The sequence below is a fragment of the Nycticebus coucang genome, chromosome 2 (genome assembly GCF_027406575.1).
Source record: "Nycticebus coucang isolate mNycCou1 chromosome 2, mNycCou1.pri, whole genome shotgun sequence".
Lineage (NCBI taxonomy): Eukaryota > Metazoa > Chordata > Mammalia > Primates > Lorisidae > Nycticebus > Nycticebus coucang.
The window spans coordinates 32230446-32247547 of NC_069781.1; the positions used below are offsets into that span (position 1 = coordinate 32230446).

At 40.5% G+C, this 17102-nt stretch overlaps 1 protein-coding gene and 1 pseudogene across 1 annotated transcript in view; both read right to left on the reverse strand.

Moving 5' to 3' along the window:
• The window catches only part of TMEM38B (transmembrane protein 38B), a 71741-nt gene extending 54890 nt beyond the window's left edge, over positions 1–16851 (reverse strand). Inside the window, exon 1 of the mRNA XM_053571886.1 lies at positions 16621–16851. Coding sequence (XP_053427861.1) covers positions 16621–16732 — 112 coding nt within the window. The 5' untranslated portion in view covers positions 16733–16851. The remainder of the gene's footprint in view (positions 1–16620) is intronic.
• LOC128571995 (high mobility group protein B1-like) lies at positions 1341–2346 on the reverse strand (annotated as a pseudogene).
• Positions 16852–17102: the final 251 nt, after the last annotated feature.

Sequence of the window (17102 nt, forward strand, 5' to 3'; positions counted from 1 at the left end):
TGTTTTTCACCCTGACACATAATAACCAATGTATACCTGGCTATCACCATTATTATGCGAGTAAATAAAGGGGAAAAAAAAAAAGCAAAATTACCCTTCCTCTCTACTCTTACCATTCAGTTACACTCCTCTCCTAAGGAGTGATTACTTCCAGACTTCTAATGCTTATTTACAAGCATAAAATATTCCTCTTCCCTTTCCTCCCTCCCCTTTCCTTTTCTTCCTCTCCACAGTTCCACTGCCTAGCATGTGTTCCTATGTGTCTCTCTCCTCTCTCTGTCCCGGGCGTACCTTGGTTAGCACTTGGGGTGCAGTCTCAAATGGGAGCTCTAACTGAATGAGAACTATAAGGGGCCCATAGCAGAGCACAATCACTAAGAAGACTCATTCCCAAGGTGATTATTTCTGATAAATATACAATTAGGGAATATTGGCTGGAGTCCCTATCTTCTTCATTCCTTAGTATTATTCTTGAGGGGTGGGAGGTGTTTCTTCTTTTTTGTCACAAGTCAAATAGGCAGCTATGACTGATTACTAGTTTTGTAACCTCTGTATAGGATCCCTCTTAGCCTCTCTTGACACAAATTTCATCTTTCATAAATGTAAGCAATACAATGTAAGTACATATTTTATGAGGACTTAAAATGAGTGGAAAAAATAGATACAGCATATATTTACTACCTAGTATATGGTAGACACTCTGATGATTCATTTATCTGTTGAATGGATTAATCACTGATAGCAAAGAGGTTGTCAAAAGGAAACCCTTACGCTGCTTCTGATTCAATTCTCTAAACTCTATATAATTTTTTTGAGTTTTTATTGCAAAGCTGGGGTAAGAACGATATATCATGGCAGTGTAAAAGTACTCATAACCCCAATAGTCTTAAATCAATGGAACTACGATTTTATTAGGGAAAAAAAAAGACAAGAAAAGAACAGAGTTGGAGGGAGGATCTCCCTCACCTCAGTCTTATTTGCCTTAATTTTCAAAATTATTTCAGCCAGAAAAACTTCTCTAACTCAAAATTATTTTATTTTTAACATATTAACATTTAAAAGAGAAAAAAATTATCTACCCTACCTTGAGTTAAGATGCTTAAAATACGCTATTAATAGAATGATTTTCCCCAAAATTCTTTTTTTTAATAAAAAAATTATATTTACTTAGAAGCATTCAGAATGTCAACAAAACAGCTGCAACTTTTTTTTTGCAATTACAGAGTGGTATTCAGTTAACAGAACAATTATTTCGTATAAGCTGCATCAGAGACAACTGAAGATGAAAAGACTACCATCCTCATATATAACTAATTTGTGCTGTGCACCAAGAACCTGCTGTAAATTTCCATGCCAATTTACAACCCCCATATTGCACCCCAGGCAAGGTTAGTGGCTATTGAAAATATCACCAGGACAGGGCTATCTAAAGATACATTTGGTAGTGTGTTAACAATACAAAAAAAGACACCGTACAGTTTAAAAAACAAATCTTACACAGCCTTACATTTCAATTTTTTACTTTAAAAGGAGTGAGTTGTGTACAGGGAAGTTAAATGCTTTATAGACAAGAAAAAAAAACTGCACTGGAACCAACTTATTCATCATCATCTTCATCTTCTTCGTTGTCCTCCTCCTCTTCATCCTCTTCAACTTCCTCCTCTTCCTTCTTTTTCTTGCTTTTTTCAGCCTTGACGACGCCCATTTTCCCTGCATCAGGCTTTCCTTTAGCTCGGTATGCGGCAATATCTTTTTCGTATTTTTCCTTCAGCTTTTCAGGCTTCTTTTCATCAGGCTGCTTGTCCTCCGCAGCAGTGTTATTCCACATCTCCCCAGCTTCTTTGCAACACCACCAATGGACAGGCCGGGATGTTCTTTGATTTGGGGGCAGTACTCAGAACAGAACAAGAAAAAGGCCGAAGGAGGCCTCTGGGGTGCATTGGGATCCTTGAACTTCTTTTTTGTTTCCCCTTTAGGAGGGATGTAGGTTTTCATTTCTTTCATAACGGGCCTTGTCTGCCTTTGCCGTATCTCCATATTTTCCTTTCTCTTTAGCAGACATGGTCTTCCCCCTCTCTGAGCACTTCTTAGAAAACTCTGGGAAGTTGACTGAAGCATCTGGGTGCTGCTTCTTGTGCTCCTCCCGACAAGTTTGCACAAAGAATACATATGATGACATTTTGCCTCTCAGCTTCTTAGGATCTCCTTTGCCCATGTTTAGTTAGTTTTCCTCAGCGAGGCACAGAGTCGCCCAGTGCCTATCCGGCTCTCACTTACCCCTGCGCTGTCTCTATGGAACTCAATGTACTGCAATGGCTCTTTCCCCAAAATTCTTACCAAAATTTGTCACATTGAGTCCTGAATCTTAAGTCCAAGCACAAGATGTTTAAAGTACAAACAAACATATATGGACTTTAATATCAAAATGCTTCCACTATGAAATGAAAGCCAAAAAATAAAGTCATAGTCTACTTCTGTTAAGTTCACTAAAAATCACATGTGCAAAATAATCCCACATGCTAGCCAAAATGAATCATTGGACTATATTTAAAATAGTTCTATTACTCAGGAGTCTGAGGCAGGAAGATCACTTGAGCCAAAGAGTTTGAAGCTACAGACAGCTATCATTGCACCACGGTACTCTAACCTGGGTGACAGAGTGAGACCTTATCTCCAAAACATAAAAATAAATAAAAAATAAAGTAAAAGAGTTTTATTAACTCAGTTATAACAAAGCTTAGAAAGATAGTTTTAAATGTGCTTACATGAATTCTTTATTTTGTTACACTTGGTCTATTTTAGTTTGACAGTATGTCCCTATTTTTAAGAACTAGTTGTACCATAGCTATTTTCAAAACAGTTGACATTTACCTTGCTAGTGATTGATATTTATGACTTCCAAGAACAAAAGCAGAGGAATGTTCTAGCCTTCTTAAAGCCTCAACTCCAGAAGTTAAGTATTTTTAAATTGCATATTAGTTTGCTTTTGTTTTATAGTCTCTCCCCTTTATAGATTTATCTCCTTTTTGAAAAGAGAGGAAAGCTAAGCGGGGTGGCCAACTCCAGTAATCCTAGCATTGCTGGGAGACTGAGATGGTTGGTTTGCTTGAGCTCAGAGTTCGAGATCAGCCTGAGCAAGGGCAAGACCCCATCTCTACTAAAATAGAAAAACTAGCCAGATGTCGGGGGTGGTAGAGAGGTACCTACACTCCCAGCTACTTGGGAGGATGAGGTAAGAGGATCCTTTGAGCCCAGAAGTTTGAAGTTGCTGTGAGGTAGGCTGATGCCACAACATTCAACCACAGGACAACAGAGAGAGATTGTCTAAAATAAATAAACAAATAAATAAAATGAAAAGAAAGAAAAAGGAACATCATGATAGATTTCACAGATTCAAGCAAGCTTTTTCATAATAATTATTTTTTTAAAGATCATGTAGGCAACAGAGGCTCAAAGATTATCTATGACATAATTCAAGAAGCTTTAGATCATTTGATCAGAGTGGGCCAAGTAGATCCACAAACCCATACTATGGTTATTTCCCCAGTTCTTAACATATAATTAGAACAGACATACTTAGCAACAGCATAATCCTCATATTGGTTCTCTGACACATGGTGTAAGTATCATCAAGGTAGGAAGAAATCAAGTAGAAACTCCTCTCTTCACCAACAAAGTAAACAAAAGTATTGTCATAGAAATTGGTGCCGCACCCAATGACGTGAAAGATGAAAAGGTAGTGATAGGTACCATGTTACATTGGATCTAACACACAGCAGAGGGATCTTGGAGAACTGCAGTGAATTTTCATAAACATAGGTAGGGACTCCAACTATAGCTAGTATTCAAGATGTAATATTTTTACTGGATTAGATCAGCACAACTCTTATTACCTTGTAAGCATATGCTTTCTTCTCCTTACTAATTCGCAAAGAACCCCAGAAGTACTTTGCACTTTGTTTAACTACTACAACTCTCCCACTCCACAGAAAGAATTTGATCATATTGAGAGATCATGCAACACCACACTGAAGACACTGTACTAACTGAGTCTCATGAACAGTAAGTAGCAAGAACTTTAGATCTTAATAAGATATGTGCCAACCAAAAAGCAGGACATTAAACTCCCTTGTAGATTTCCCTATCAATCAGAGTTCAGGAAAGAGACAGAAAATAACAGTTATTTTAACAGAGAGAATTTACTAAGGAATTTAGTAGGTATAACATTGTTAACTAGACTGCTGAAAAAGAAATAAATACTATGTTATCACGGAAGTTAATAGTTACAGAAAGCAGTTACCACTTTAGTGGAACAAAGAATACCCTGAAATTATTACAATTTAGAAACTTGGAAGAGGAGTTCCTTAGGAGCCAAAATCAGACACTTAAGGAAGGAAAATCACTCTGCTGGTATTCTAGTCTAGCACATTTATAGCACAAATAAAATACTGAATTTTAAGTTCTTATCAAGCTACTCTGGACATTACTGATCATTTGAACTAGACACAGGTCTCCTGACTTTATAACCTTTTCCACCACAACATACTCCCTGACATTTATGACAGGTCACTCAAATATTCCAACTTTCCTTTCACTTACAAAGTATTAAATACTTTAAGCAAAATTCTTTAAACTTACAGAAGTAAATTATGGACTATCATTCCTGAGACATCCTTTCCAACCCCACACCAGGTAGAACCTGCTATGGTTCTTTAAATCATGTAATGAAAGAGGCTTTGAGAATATCATGAATGTTCTATTTTTATCTAAATGTTGATTATGTGGATGTGTTCATTTTGAAAATTCATTCAGCTGTAAATTTATGATTTTTGCACTGTTCTGTATGTTTTTTTTACAGAGGGATTCAGAAAGGTTGTAAAACTGTGCCGTCACCACTGCTGGTACCTTTCCAGGATGCCCAGAACTGATCAATTCTAGACTTATAAACTCTTTCATCTCCCACAAATTAGAGAAAGGAATAATGCCAACTTTATTCCTGGATTTAATTCCTAAAAGCAAAAAAATAAATATTTGAGATATAGGAAAAGAGAGAAATTTTTTTTTTTTTTTAGAAACAGAGTCTCACTTTGTCACCCTCAGTAGAGTGCCATGGTGTCACAGCTCACAGCAACCTCCAGCTCAGGGGCTTAGGCAATTCACTTGCCTCAGCCTGCCAAGTAGCTGGGACCACAGGCACCTGCCACAACGCCCAGATAGTTTTTGTTGCAGTTTGGCTGGGACTGGGTTCGAACCTGCCACCCTCTGTATATGGGGCTGGTGCCCTGCTCACTGAGCCACAGGCACCACCCAAAATGAGAGAAAATAATCAGGTCAAATGACAGCTTATTAAGAAATTGTGGCTCCCGGGGCGGAGCCTGTGGCTCAGTGAGTAGGGCGCCGGCCCTATATGCCGAGGCTGGCGGGTTCAAACCCAGCCCTGGCCAAACTGCATCAAAAAAATAGCCAGGCGTTGTGGCGGGCGCCTGTAGTCCCAGCTGCTCGGGAGGCTGAGGCAAGAGAATCACATAAGCCCAAGAGTTAGAGGTTGCTGTGAGCTGTGTGATGCCACGGCACTCTACCGAGGGTGGTATAGTGAGACTCTGTCTCTACAAAAAAAAAAAAAAAAAAAAAGAAATTGTGGCTCAGAAAAACAAAAAAAAGGAAAGAAAAAGAAATTTTGGCTTGGTGCCAGCCACATACACCTAAGCTGGCACGTTTGAATCCAGCTTAGGCCCACAAAACAACAATGACGGCTGTGAGCTATAATGTCACAGCACTCTACCCAGGGCAACAGCTTGAGGCTCTGTCTCAAAAAAAAAAAAAAAAAAAGAAATTGCAAAATTCTTAAAACAGTAACATTAAATGAACTACAAAGAGAAGGCACAGACCAGTTCAAAAACTTACAGCATAGCCAGATCTGAACTATGATGTCACATCATAGCCAGATCTGAGCTATGATGTCACAGCATTCTACCCAGGGCAACAGCTTGAGGCTCTGTCTCAAAAAAAATAAAGAAATTGCAAAATATTTAAAACAGTAACATTAAATGAACTACAAAGAGAAGGCACAGACCAATTCAAAAACTTTCAGCATAGCCTGATCCGGAGTCAAGAACTACCTCTAAAACTTACTAAACTATGTGACTTAAGGAAAGTTATTTTACTTCCTTAAAACTATTCTTCATCTTGCCAGGCGTGGTGGCTCATGCCTGTAATACTAGCACTCTGGGAGGCCAAGGTGGGTGGATTCCGTGGGCCCACGAGTTCAAGACCAGCCTGAGCAAAAGCGAGACCTCATCTCTACTAAAAATAGAAAAACTGAGGCAAGAGGATCACTTAAGCCAAGTTGGAGGTTGCTGTGAGCTATGATGCCACAGTACTCTACCCAGGGCGACAGTTTGAGATTCTGTCTCAAAAAAAAAACTATTGCTCATCTGTAAAATGATTTTGTTTTTATTTTGAGACAGAGTCCACTCTGTCTTCCCAGGTACAATGCTGTGGCAGCATAGCTTACACAGTTCAGGAGTTCAAGACAACCTCAAACTCCTGGCTCCAGTGATCCTCTTGTCTCAGCCTCCCAAGTAGCTGGGACTACAGGTGTTTGCCATCTACACCTGGCTAATTTTTCTGTTCTTAGTAGAGACAAGGTTTTGCTCTTGCTCAGGCTGGTCTCAAACTTCTGAGCTCAAACAATCCATCTGCCTTGGCCTCCCAAAGCGCAAGGATCACAGGTGTGAACCACTATCCCTGGTCTGTAAAATGAATTTAATAAGATCTACTTTACAGGGATATGTGGGGATCAGAGTTAACATACTGAAATGTTCTGCATGTATCTGAACTCAGCGATAAATATTATTATTGTATAAGAAAAGTAGCTCAACCTTATGTGATGCTATCAAAAAAAGGAAAAAAACACAGATGAGTTTCTTTAGGGCTTTAAACAGCATCTTTCATTTAGGTATCCTCAACATCTAATACAGTGCACAGTATAGAGTTCCTATGAATATTTGCTAAATATGACTTGAGAGAGGTTAGCAGAGTAGCTGTGGCAGAACTTAGAATAAAATAATAGATTTCATATGTAGTAGAAATAATTATAGCTAGGAAGTCTTATAAAAAATGACTGGGGCCAGGCATGGTGGCTAACGCCTGTAATCTGGGAGGCTGAGGCAAGAGGATAACTTGAGGTCAAGCCTGACCAAGAGCACAAGACCCTACCTCTACCCAAAATAGAAAAAATTAGCCAGAAGAGGTGGTGGTCATCTGTAGTCCCAGCTACTCAGAAGCCTAGGCAGGAGGATCACCTGAGTCCTGGAATTTGAGATTGCAGTGAGCTATGATGATGCCATTGCACATGAGCCAGGGCAACAGATCGAGACCCTGTCTTATAAAAAAAGAAAATGGCGATTAGATGTGAATTAGAAGCGAAGAAATGTGTTTGTTCTGATGAAAATTTAAATAAGAAAAATGACAGAGCTAAAAATATAAGACAGATTAAAACTGGTATTATAAACCTTCTGTTAAAATGGTTTCCCACCAGCAGTCCCCAAAACAGCATATTCCAACTTACCAATACTGCATACAATGTAACAGGACACAGAAAAGAGGGAAAAAAACAACCTTACGCTACTAGCCTAATCATAAAACTAAAAGACAATCACATAACAGAGTTCAGGAGGAACCAGAGTTAAATCATGAGACGACTGGAGGAAAATAAGGGGTGGGGAGAAACAATCCCATTTATTATACAACCTGATGTCTTTATGTCTTTGCTTATGAAGCAGAAGTCATATGATGGGGGGGGATTATCTTTCCTTGGATTTAAAAACCTAAACCTGAACCAAATACAAATGGAATACAATACTTCTCCACACCTCAGATAGGAGCTAATTCCCTTTACCTTTTTCCCTCCACTAGTATTTTTTAAGATCTAGGAGTGGAGACTGGTAGGAAAGCAGGGAGTGAGGTACTGGCAGTGGTAAGAGTACATTCTAAAATAAAGTCTCAAGAAATAACAGGCTTGCTGGAGGCTGTGGCTCATGCCTATAATCCTAGCATGAGGCCTAGGCAGGTAAACTGCTTGAGTTCAGGAGTTAAGACCAGCCTGAGCAAGAGCAAGACTCCCATCTCTACTGAAAATAGAAAAACTAGCCAGGCATTGTGGCAGCACCTGTAGTTGCAGCAACTGGGCAAGCTGAAGCAAGAGGATCACAAAAGCCCAAGAGTTTGAGGGTGCTATGAACTATGATGATGCCACAGCACTCTACCCAGGGCAACAGTGAGACTCTGTCTCAAAAAAACAATAATAATAATAATAATAACAGGCTTGAGAGGCTAACATGCTTGAGAAGAACCTCGGTAGCAGTATATACATATGAATTACAGTTTATTGTACTACAGGTCTGAGTTTAGAGACTCAATCACTGAAGGATAGGAAAAGATTGCCAAAAGTAAAGCATAGACATACTAAGTAAAAATCTAACAGAAAGTCAGCATTATAGCTGGACGCTGTGGCAGGCACCTGTAGTCCTAGCTATTTGGGAGGCTGAGGCAAGAGAATTGCTTAAGCCCAAGAGTTTGAGGTTGCTGTAAGCTGTGACGCCAAGGGCGACATAGTCTCAAAAAAAAAAAAAAAAAAACTTGGGCATTAGACTAGGAATACATACATATAAGCTCTTTAGTTCTAAAGATGAAAACAGAATGCTACAATCAACAAAACAAAAAACAACCTACAGAGTGGTAGAAGATATTTGCATGTTACAGATCTGACAAAGGGCTGATAACCAGAATCTATAAAGAACTCAAGCCAATAAACAAGAAAAGATCAAACAACCCTATTAAAAACTGGGCAAGAGAAATGAACAGGAACTTCTCTTATTAAGATAGGCTAATGGCCAACAAATATATGAAAAAATGCTCACTATCTCCAATCATCAGAGAAATGCAAATCAAACACCTGAGATATCAGCTAATCCCAGTGAGAATGGCTTATGTCACAAAGTCCCAAAACAACAGACACCAGACTAGATGTAAGAGAAATGAACACTCATACACTATTAGTGTGACTGCAAGGTAGTAACAATACCTAGAGAAAATGGTAGGGAGACTCCTCAAAGAACTAAAGGTAGACCCACCACTTGATCCTGCAATCCCATTACTAGGTATTTACCCAAAGGAAAAAAGTCACTTTACCATAAGGACATTTGCACTCAAATGTTTATCGCAGCATAATTCACAATCACAAAGATGTGGAAACAACCCAAGTGCCACCAATACATGAGTGGATTAGTAAATTATGGTATGCATATACATGTACCATGTAATATTATTCAACCACAAACATGATAGAGATTTAATACCTCTTGTAACAACCTGATTGGAATTAAAGACAAAATTCTCCTAAGCTAAATATCATAAGAATGAAAAAACAAACATCACATGTACTCAGTGTTAAACTGGAATTAGTAAATTAACAAGCTACTCCCTGCTTCTACTGACAGGACCTGAACAGTATATATCTTATTCTAAACAAGTTAAATGGGGAAAAAATATGTGAACCTATAAAAAAATCACCATAGGATATAAAGTGAGTAAGATCCAGAAGAGTCAAATGCCATGGATAACATTTAAGAATGAAGTACTGAACAATCTAGAGAAATTTTCTAGAATATAACGTACATATTTACTCCAATAGACATGAAGTTCTAAATAGATGATTCCTGAAAAGTATAAATAATCAAAGTAAGACTTATCCATTAAAATACACCAAGAAGGTTGGCACCTGTGGCCCAGTGAGTAGGGCGCTGGCCCCATATATGGGGAGGGTGGCGGGTTCAAACCTGGCCCCAGCCAAACTGCAACAAAAAAATAGCCGGGCGTTCTAGTGGGCACCTGTAGTCCCAGCTACTCGGGAGGCTGAGGCAAGAGAATCACCTAAGCCCACAAGCTGGAGGTTGCTGTGAGCTGTGATGCCACAACACTTTACCAAGGGTGACAAAGTGAGACTCTGTCTCTAAAAATAAAATAAAATAAAATACACCAAGAAACAGAGAACTTCCTAGTTGAAGTTTACCAAATATCAAAGAACAGGCAATGTCTACTAAATAAGCCATCCAGAGCTAAAATAAAAAGGAAAGCTTCCCAATCTACAATAAGAGGATACATCTTTTTTAATGTATTAATGTAATTCATTCATAGAAAACACAATATGATCTCAATAGATTTTTAAAGAATAGCACTTAATAAAATTTGTCACCTTCTCTAATCAAGATGATATAAAAATATAGGAACATATATACAGAACATACAGAAACTTATAGTAAACCTCAAATTTGATAAAACTTTAGAAGCATTCTCATTAAAATCAGGAGTAAAGCAAAGCCACTTACTATCACCACTATTGTTCAATATCAACACTCTTCAAAAAGACATGAGAGTTCTTACAAGCAACAAAACCAAACAACCAACCATGACAAACTTAAGCCATAAAAAATTCACTGGCAGGATTTTAGTAGCTCCCAGAAGAAATAAGATGGTAAAGAAAACAAGCAAAAGCTAAGGATACTGTGGAGAACTATGCAGGAGAGATGATCTGAATAATGGTCTTAAAGGAAAACCAATTCAATAAGCCTACTCCTAAGACAACTGAGTTCCAGCTGTTCCTTCTTCCATGCATCATTAAGATTCAAAGACTTCCAAAGAAACAGAAATATAGAATTTTTTTTAAATAATATAGATGAGTGTTTTTATAATCTTAGGGATGGGAAAGCCCTTCCTAAAATAATACAATAATCCTAGGAGTCACAAAAGAGGGGAAAAAAAATCAAAAGATCTGTCTTTGAGAAATTAAGCAGATTTAGGTGGGGAGTGGTGGCTCATGCCTGTTATCCCAGCACCCTGGGAGGCCAAGGGGGGGCAGATAACCTGAGCTCACCAGCTCCAGACCAGCCTGAGCTAGAGCGAGACCCCATCTCTAAAAAATAGCCGGGCATTGTGGTGGCTGCCTGTAGTCCCAGCTACTCGGGATGCGGCCACAGCAGTCTACCAAGAGTGACAAAGTGAGACTCTGTCTCAAAAAAAAAAAAAAAAAAGAAAGTAGGCTTGGCACCTGTGGCTCAAGCAGCTAAGGCGCCAGCCACATACACCTGAGCTGGCGGGTTCGAATCCAGCCCAGGCCCGCCAAACAATAATGACAGCTGCAACCAAAAAATAGCCAGGCGTTGTGGCAGGAGCCTGTGGTCCCAGCTACTTGGGGGGCTGAGGCAGGAGAATCGCTTGAGCCCAGGAGTTGGAGTTGCTGTTAACTGTGAAGCCACAGTACTCTATCCATGGGGACAGCTTGAGGCTCTGTCTCAAAAAAAAAAAAAAAAAAGAAAGTAGGCAGATTTAACTATTAAATTTTTTTAAACTTCTACCATAAAAAATGATATTAAGTAAAAAAACTGCAAGAGTCAAGGAAAAAAGGGCTATCACACATAAATAGAATACCTATGACTTAAAAAGAGTCAATAGAATAAGACAATAATCTATAGTCCAATAGAGAATAGGGCAAAAGGTATTAAACAACTGAAAGAATCAAGCACAAATGGTCAATATACTCTTAGGAAGCATACAACTCATAATTATTATCATTACTCATTAGCATTAGTAACCATGATAAACGCAAATGAAAACTTTTCTGACAATCAGAATGAAAAGATACTGAACACTAACAAAAGTTAATACTGTCAAAGGAAACCCACAGTCTAACACTCTTCTGGTAAAAGCTTAAACTGGTACACCCTTGTGCTGGTCCCCAACCTCAGGGCCATACACTAATACGGATTCTGAAAAAGAGGCTTCAAGAGTGGTGGGAGGAAAACCTGGCCAGGAAGTCTGGAGGGCCCAGAAGAATGTGGGTATGAAGTAACCAATGACCAATAAAAAGAGATAATAAATGACCAATAGAAAAGGGCAATACTGCCTAGAGACACAGAGAGGCCAATGAAAAACTTGCAACCGATTTCAAACCGGATAAGTATTAATTCTCCTGCAGACTTTTGCATCTCTATCTCTTTCACCTTCTCTCCTTCATGAGAGGACCCACTTCCAACTCTCTTCAGAAGTGCTCTAAACTTTCTCTGTGTTCTTCCTAAGTAAAAATTTTCTTTGTTACATTTAAACTTGTGCAGGTTACTTTTGCTCTCTATTCACAGCTGCCCATGCTGCTCCAATTTTATTTTCTGTTTTCATTCATTTTTGCTTTCAATTACTGCTGTGCCTCGATTGAACTTTCTAGCTAGCTCAAAAAAGTAATCAAACCAGGTCAGCTGAGTTTCAGAGAGCTGGGATACCCAATCCCCAAAAGGTTTCTGACCTGTTAATAACCTGGCCACGCTGCTTTATCAGTCTGTGCCATCCCCACCTATACCCCGAGTCCATAGAAAAATTGTCTTCCATAAAATTTGTCCCTGGTGCTAAAAAGGTTCCCATCTGTTGCCTTTTAGAAACCAGGGCACAGAAGGTGACTAGCCAGCCAGCTAGAGAAGATTCATCTGTATTTACAGCCACCAAACTTAGAATTTAATAAAAGAGCAAGTTTTTTCAACTTTAATATAGTTTAAATACACAATTTTGACTCTTAATCAGACTTTTTTTTTTTTTGGAACAGAGTCTCACTATGTTGCCCTCAGTAGAGTGCCGTGGCGTCATAGTTCACAGCAACCTCAAACTCTTGGGCTTAAACGATTCTCTTGGCTCAGCCTCCCAAGTAGCTCGGAGTACAGAGGCCCACCACAATGCCTGGCTATTAATCAGACTTTCTTACTAAAGGAGAGGAAATACCCAGCATCCCTACTCCCCATTGCTTGCATCACCACCTGAGCACCGCCTCCTTCCTGTTCCACCCAACACCCTCCAACACCCTCCAACCCCTACCCCAGCCTGTAAAAAATTTGTCTTCCATGAAACTAGTCCTGGTACCAAAATGGTTGGCTACCACTGCACTTGTGTGTTAACTCTATCATTTTTACCTCTGTACAAGACTGGTATTGTATAAAACTATGTTATTAGCATTCAGTTATCTCAGCAGTTCTCATATTTTGGGGTCTCAGAGAATCCATCTACACCCCTAAGAATCAGCAAGCAGATAAATGGTGCCAGGGGCTGGGAGAGGGCTGACTACAAAGGGGCAAGAGGGAATCTGGGGTGGACGAGGAAACTGTTAACATCTAGATAATGATGGCAGTTACATGACTGTATGTGTTTGTCCAAAAACATAGAACTTTTTTTTTTTTTTATTGTTGGGGATTCATTGAGGGTACAATAAGCCAGGTTACACTGATCAAAAACACAGAACTTTATATTAAAAACGGTGAATAGCCAGGCTCAGTAGCTCATGCCTGTAAGCCCAGCAATTTTGGGAGGCCAAGATAGAAGGATCACTTGAGGCCAGGAGTTTACAACCAACCTGAACAAAATAACAAGACACTAACTCTACAAGAAAAAAAAATTTTTTTTTAATTAGCTGGGAATACAGCTACTTGGGAGATTGAGGCAAAAGGATCACTTCAACCCAAGAGTTTGAGGTCGCTGTAAGCTATGATGATGCTATGGCACTCTATCTAGGGTGATGAGACTCTGTCTCAAAAAAAAAAAAAAAAAAGGGGGAGGGTTGGCGCCTATGGCTCAAAGGAGTAGGGCACTGGCCCCATATGCTAGAGGTGGTGGGTTCAAACCCAGCCCCGGCCAGAAACTGCAAAAAAAAAAGCTGAGTATGGTAGTATATTTTTATAGTCCCAAGAGCCCAGGAAGTTGAAGTAGCAGCAAGCTATGATTATACCACTGCATCTAGCCTGGCCTACAGAGCAAGACCTTGTTTCTAAAAAAAATAATAATAATTAATTATTAAACTTAAATAAATATGGTAAATAAACTGTATGTAAATTATACTTTGTTGAAGAAGTATAATTACATACTTTTTTTGGTTAAAAAAAATGACTTAAAATGTATTGAGGACCCTAAAAGAGTACTTGTTTATGTGAGTTACAGGTATCAATACTTAACCATATTAAAAATTTTTTTTCTTTTTTTTTGAGACAGTCTCACTCTGTTGCCTCAGGTTAGATTACCATGGCATCAGCTTAGCTCACAGCAACCTCAAACTCCTGTGTTCAAATGATCCTTCTGCTTCAGCCTCCCCAGTAGCTGGGGCTACAGGTGCCCCCCACAATGCCCAGCTAATGTTCCTATTTTTACTAGAGACTCAGTCTTTTTTTTTTTTTGAGACAGTGTCACTATGACACCTTCAGTGTCATGGCATCACATCTCACAGCAACCTCAAACTCTTGGGCTTAAGCAATTCTTTTGCCTCAGCCTCCCAACTAGCTGGAACTACAGGTGCCCACCATAAGGCCCAGCTATTTTTTATTGCAATTATCATTGTTGTTTAGCTGGCCCAGGCTGGGCTCAAACCTGCCAGCATTGGTGCATGTGGCTGGCACTATAACCACTGTGCTACGGGCACTGAGCCCATATTAGAAATTTTAACTGAGAAAATGTTAAAATAGTCTTGATGTACTCATTTTAAAAATGAATGCACTAAATGTTAATGTACTCTTTGTGAGAAATATATTTTTCTTTTTTTTTTTTTTGTTTTTTTTAAAGGCCTTTATTTTATTTATTTATTTTTTGTGGTTTTTGACCGGGGCTGGGTTTGAACCCGCCACCTGCGGCATATGGGACCGGCGCCCTACTCCTTGAGCCACAGGCGCCACTCGAGAAATATATTTTTCAAAGCAAAAAACATTTAATGAGAAAAGTCATATTGTATATTTTAACAAATCTCTTCAAATATCAGCCTTCAAATAGAAAACAGTTGGCTGAATTCTCATATCTGCTTCCATCTGTTATACAGTAGTATCACAAGTCATGTAGCTTCTGTGAAAATCCACTCTACATTTGTGAGAAAATGAAAGTGAAAAAGATGAATAACATCTGCACATTATTATGAAAATAAATTTAACCTGCAAGTGTCATGGAAGACTCATGGGTCTCTGCACCACACTTTGAGAACCTCTAATTTAGCCTATACAAGAAAATATCAGGGTGGTGCCTGTGGCTCAGTGAGTAGGGCGCCAGCCCCATATACCAAGGGTATGCAGGTTCCAACCCAGCCCTGGCCAAACTGCAACAAAAAATAGCTGGGCGTTGTGGCAAGCGCCTGTAGTCCCAGCTACTTGGGAGGCTGAGGCAAGAGAATAGCCTAAGCCCAAGAGCTAGAGATTGCTGTGAGCTGTGATGCCACAGCCCTCTACTGAGGGCCACAAAGTGAGACTGTCTCAAAAAAAAAAAAAAAATCAAATTCTGAATATGAAGCAGTAACAAAATTTACTTCTTTTCACCTCAAAGAAGCAGTCATCTGTCTTACTCTACTACAGTAATAATCCCTTATCCACACAGGGGTCCTCAAACTACGGCCCGCCGGCCACATGCAGCGGTGTGTTTGTATTTATTCCCGTTTTGTTTTTTTACTTCAAAATAAGATATGTGCAGTGTGCACAGGAATCGGTTCACAGTTTTTTAAAAAAACTATAGTCCGGCCCTCCAACAGTCTGAGGGACAGTGAACTGGCCCCTTGTTTAAAACGTTTGAGGACCCCTGATACTGAGCTACAATTTCAGTGTAAGTGAAACATGTTTCTGAAGTTCAAGGATTTAAAAACCAGTAGTCCGTAAGAGTGACTGCACCACCCTCACAACCTCACTCATCAACTATCTGCAGCACAGAAGGCAGCATGAACATATAAAAGTAGACAAAGAAATGCTGACCTCGAAGAAAGATCCATAAAGCTAAAAAGGAGGTGAAGTAACTACAAAAGTAAAGCACTATTGCAGCAAACATATCCTGAATGTCAAATACCAAAAAATACAAATATTGCTTCTTGATCACATAGTTAAAAGAACTCAAAATGCTATGACTATATTCCCCAATCTACAAAATAGTTAAAGTATGTCAAATGACACTTACTTGTGCAATGTCACTGATGACAGTGAGAACGGGAATCCACCCACTTCTCATATGCTAAGATAGATGCTGGGACACTGCATTAAGGGGAATACCAGTGTGCCTATATCTGAGTGTTTGTACAACTCCCATAACGGGAAAGTAGTCCATAACTATTTATTGATCCAAGAGACTAAGTCAGAAACTTGCTGTCTCTAGGGACTTTGCCCTTGGGTGACTTTCAAATACTGTCCAAAGAAGTGGTGGTACCACCAGGAGACCACGTAAATTTGGAGGGGGGGGAACCAGCAGCACTGTGCCTCCGAAGTGCGGCAGCGACTTCTGTCACCTGTCTGGGGAGTCCCGAGGCCTGACTGGGTCAGTCCCGCACGCCCCTAACGCGACATAGGGCACTCAGGTTACACCTCCCTCAACTAGTACTGGGGCCTCTTCCCTCCCTGGCCTCAGTCTCCCCATCTGTATCCGGGAGCTTGGACACTGGCTCTTCGCGCCCCTCCAACTCGACCTTCAGAACTGTCGAGGCCAGCTGCTGCTGGGCCGCTCGGCCGCCCACCCGACTCGGGACGTCCCCGCTGGAAGGGGACCCTGAGAGGGCCGGTCCGCGGCGCCCGCACTCACCGGGCTGACGCTTCAGAGCCATCACAGACACTAGATAGTGGGCGATGTCAAAAAAGGGGAACATGGACGTGTGGGAGAAGGCCAGAGCCAGCTCATCCCATGGAGACTCCATAACTACGGCTGACCACGGCGGCCCAAGTAGCCGCGGCGACGGGTTACCAGCTTGAGCTGTGAGGGATGGAGGAGGGGACGCGGCGCCGCTGCGCGTCAGCTCGGGCCCCGCGCGTGCGCTCTGGCTGCGGGAGCCTGCGCCGGGGGCGGGGCCGCGCGTCCTGGAGCCCGGGCGGTTGGCCGGGCGGGCAGGGTCCAGCTGCGGCTGCGGGCGGGCCCTGGTTCTCCAAATAGGTCCGGTGGACACTGGGCCAGACATGGAAGAACCTGCAGATGAGCAAAACGACATCTGCAAGGGTAGACGCTCAGAGTCGGATTTATCCCTGTACACTGATGTCATTTACCTAACACCTATCGGGTAGCCACAATGC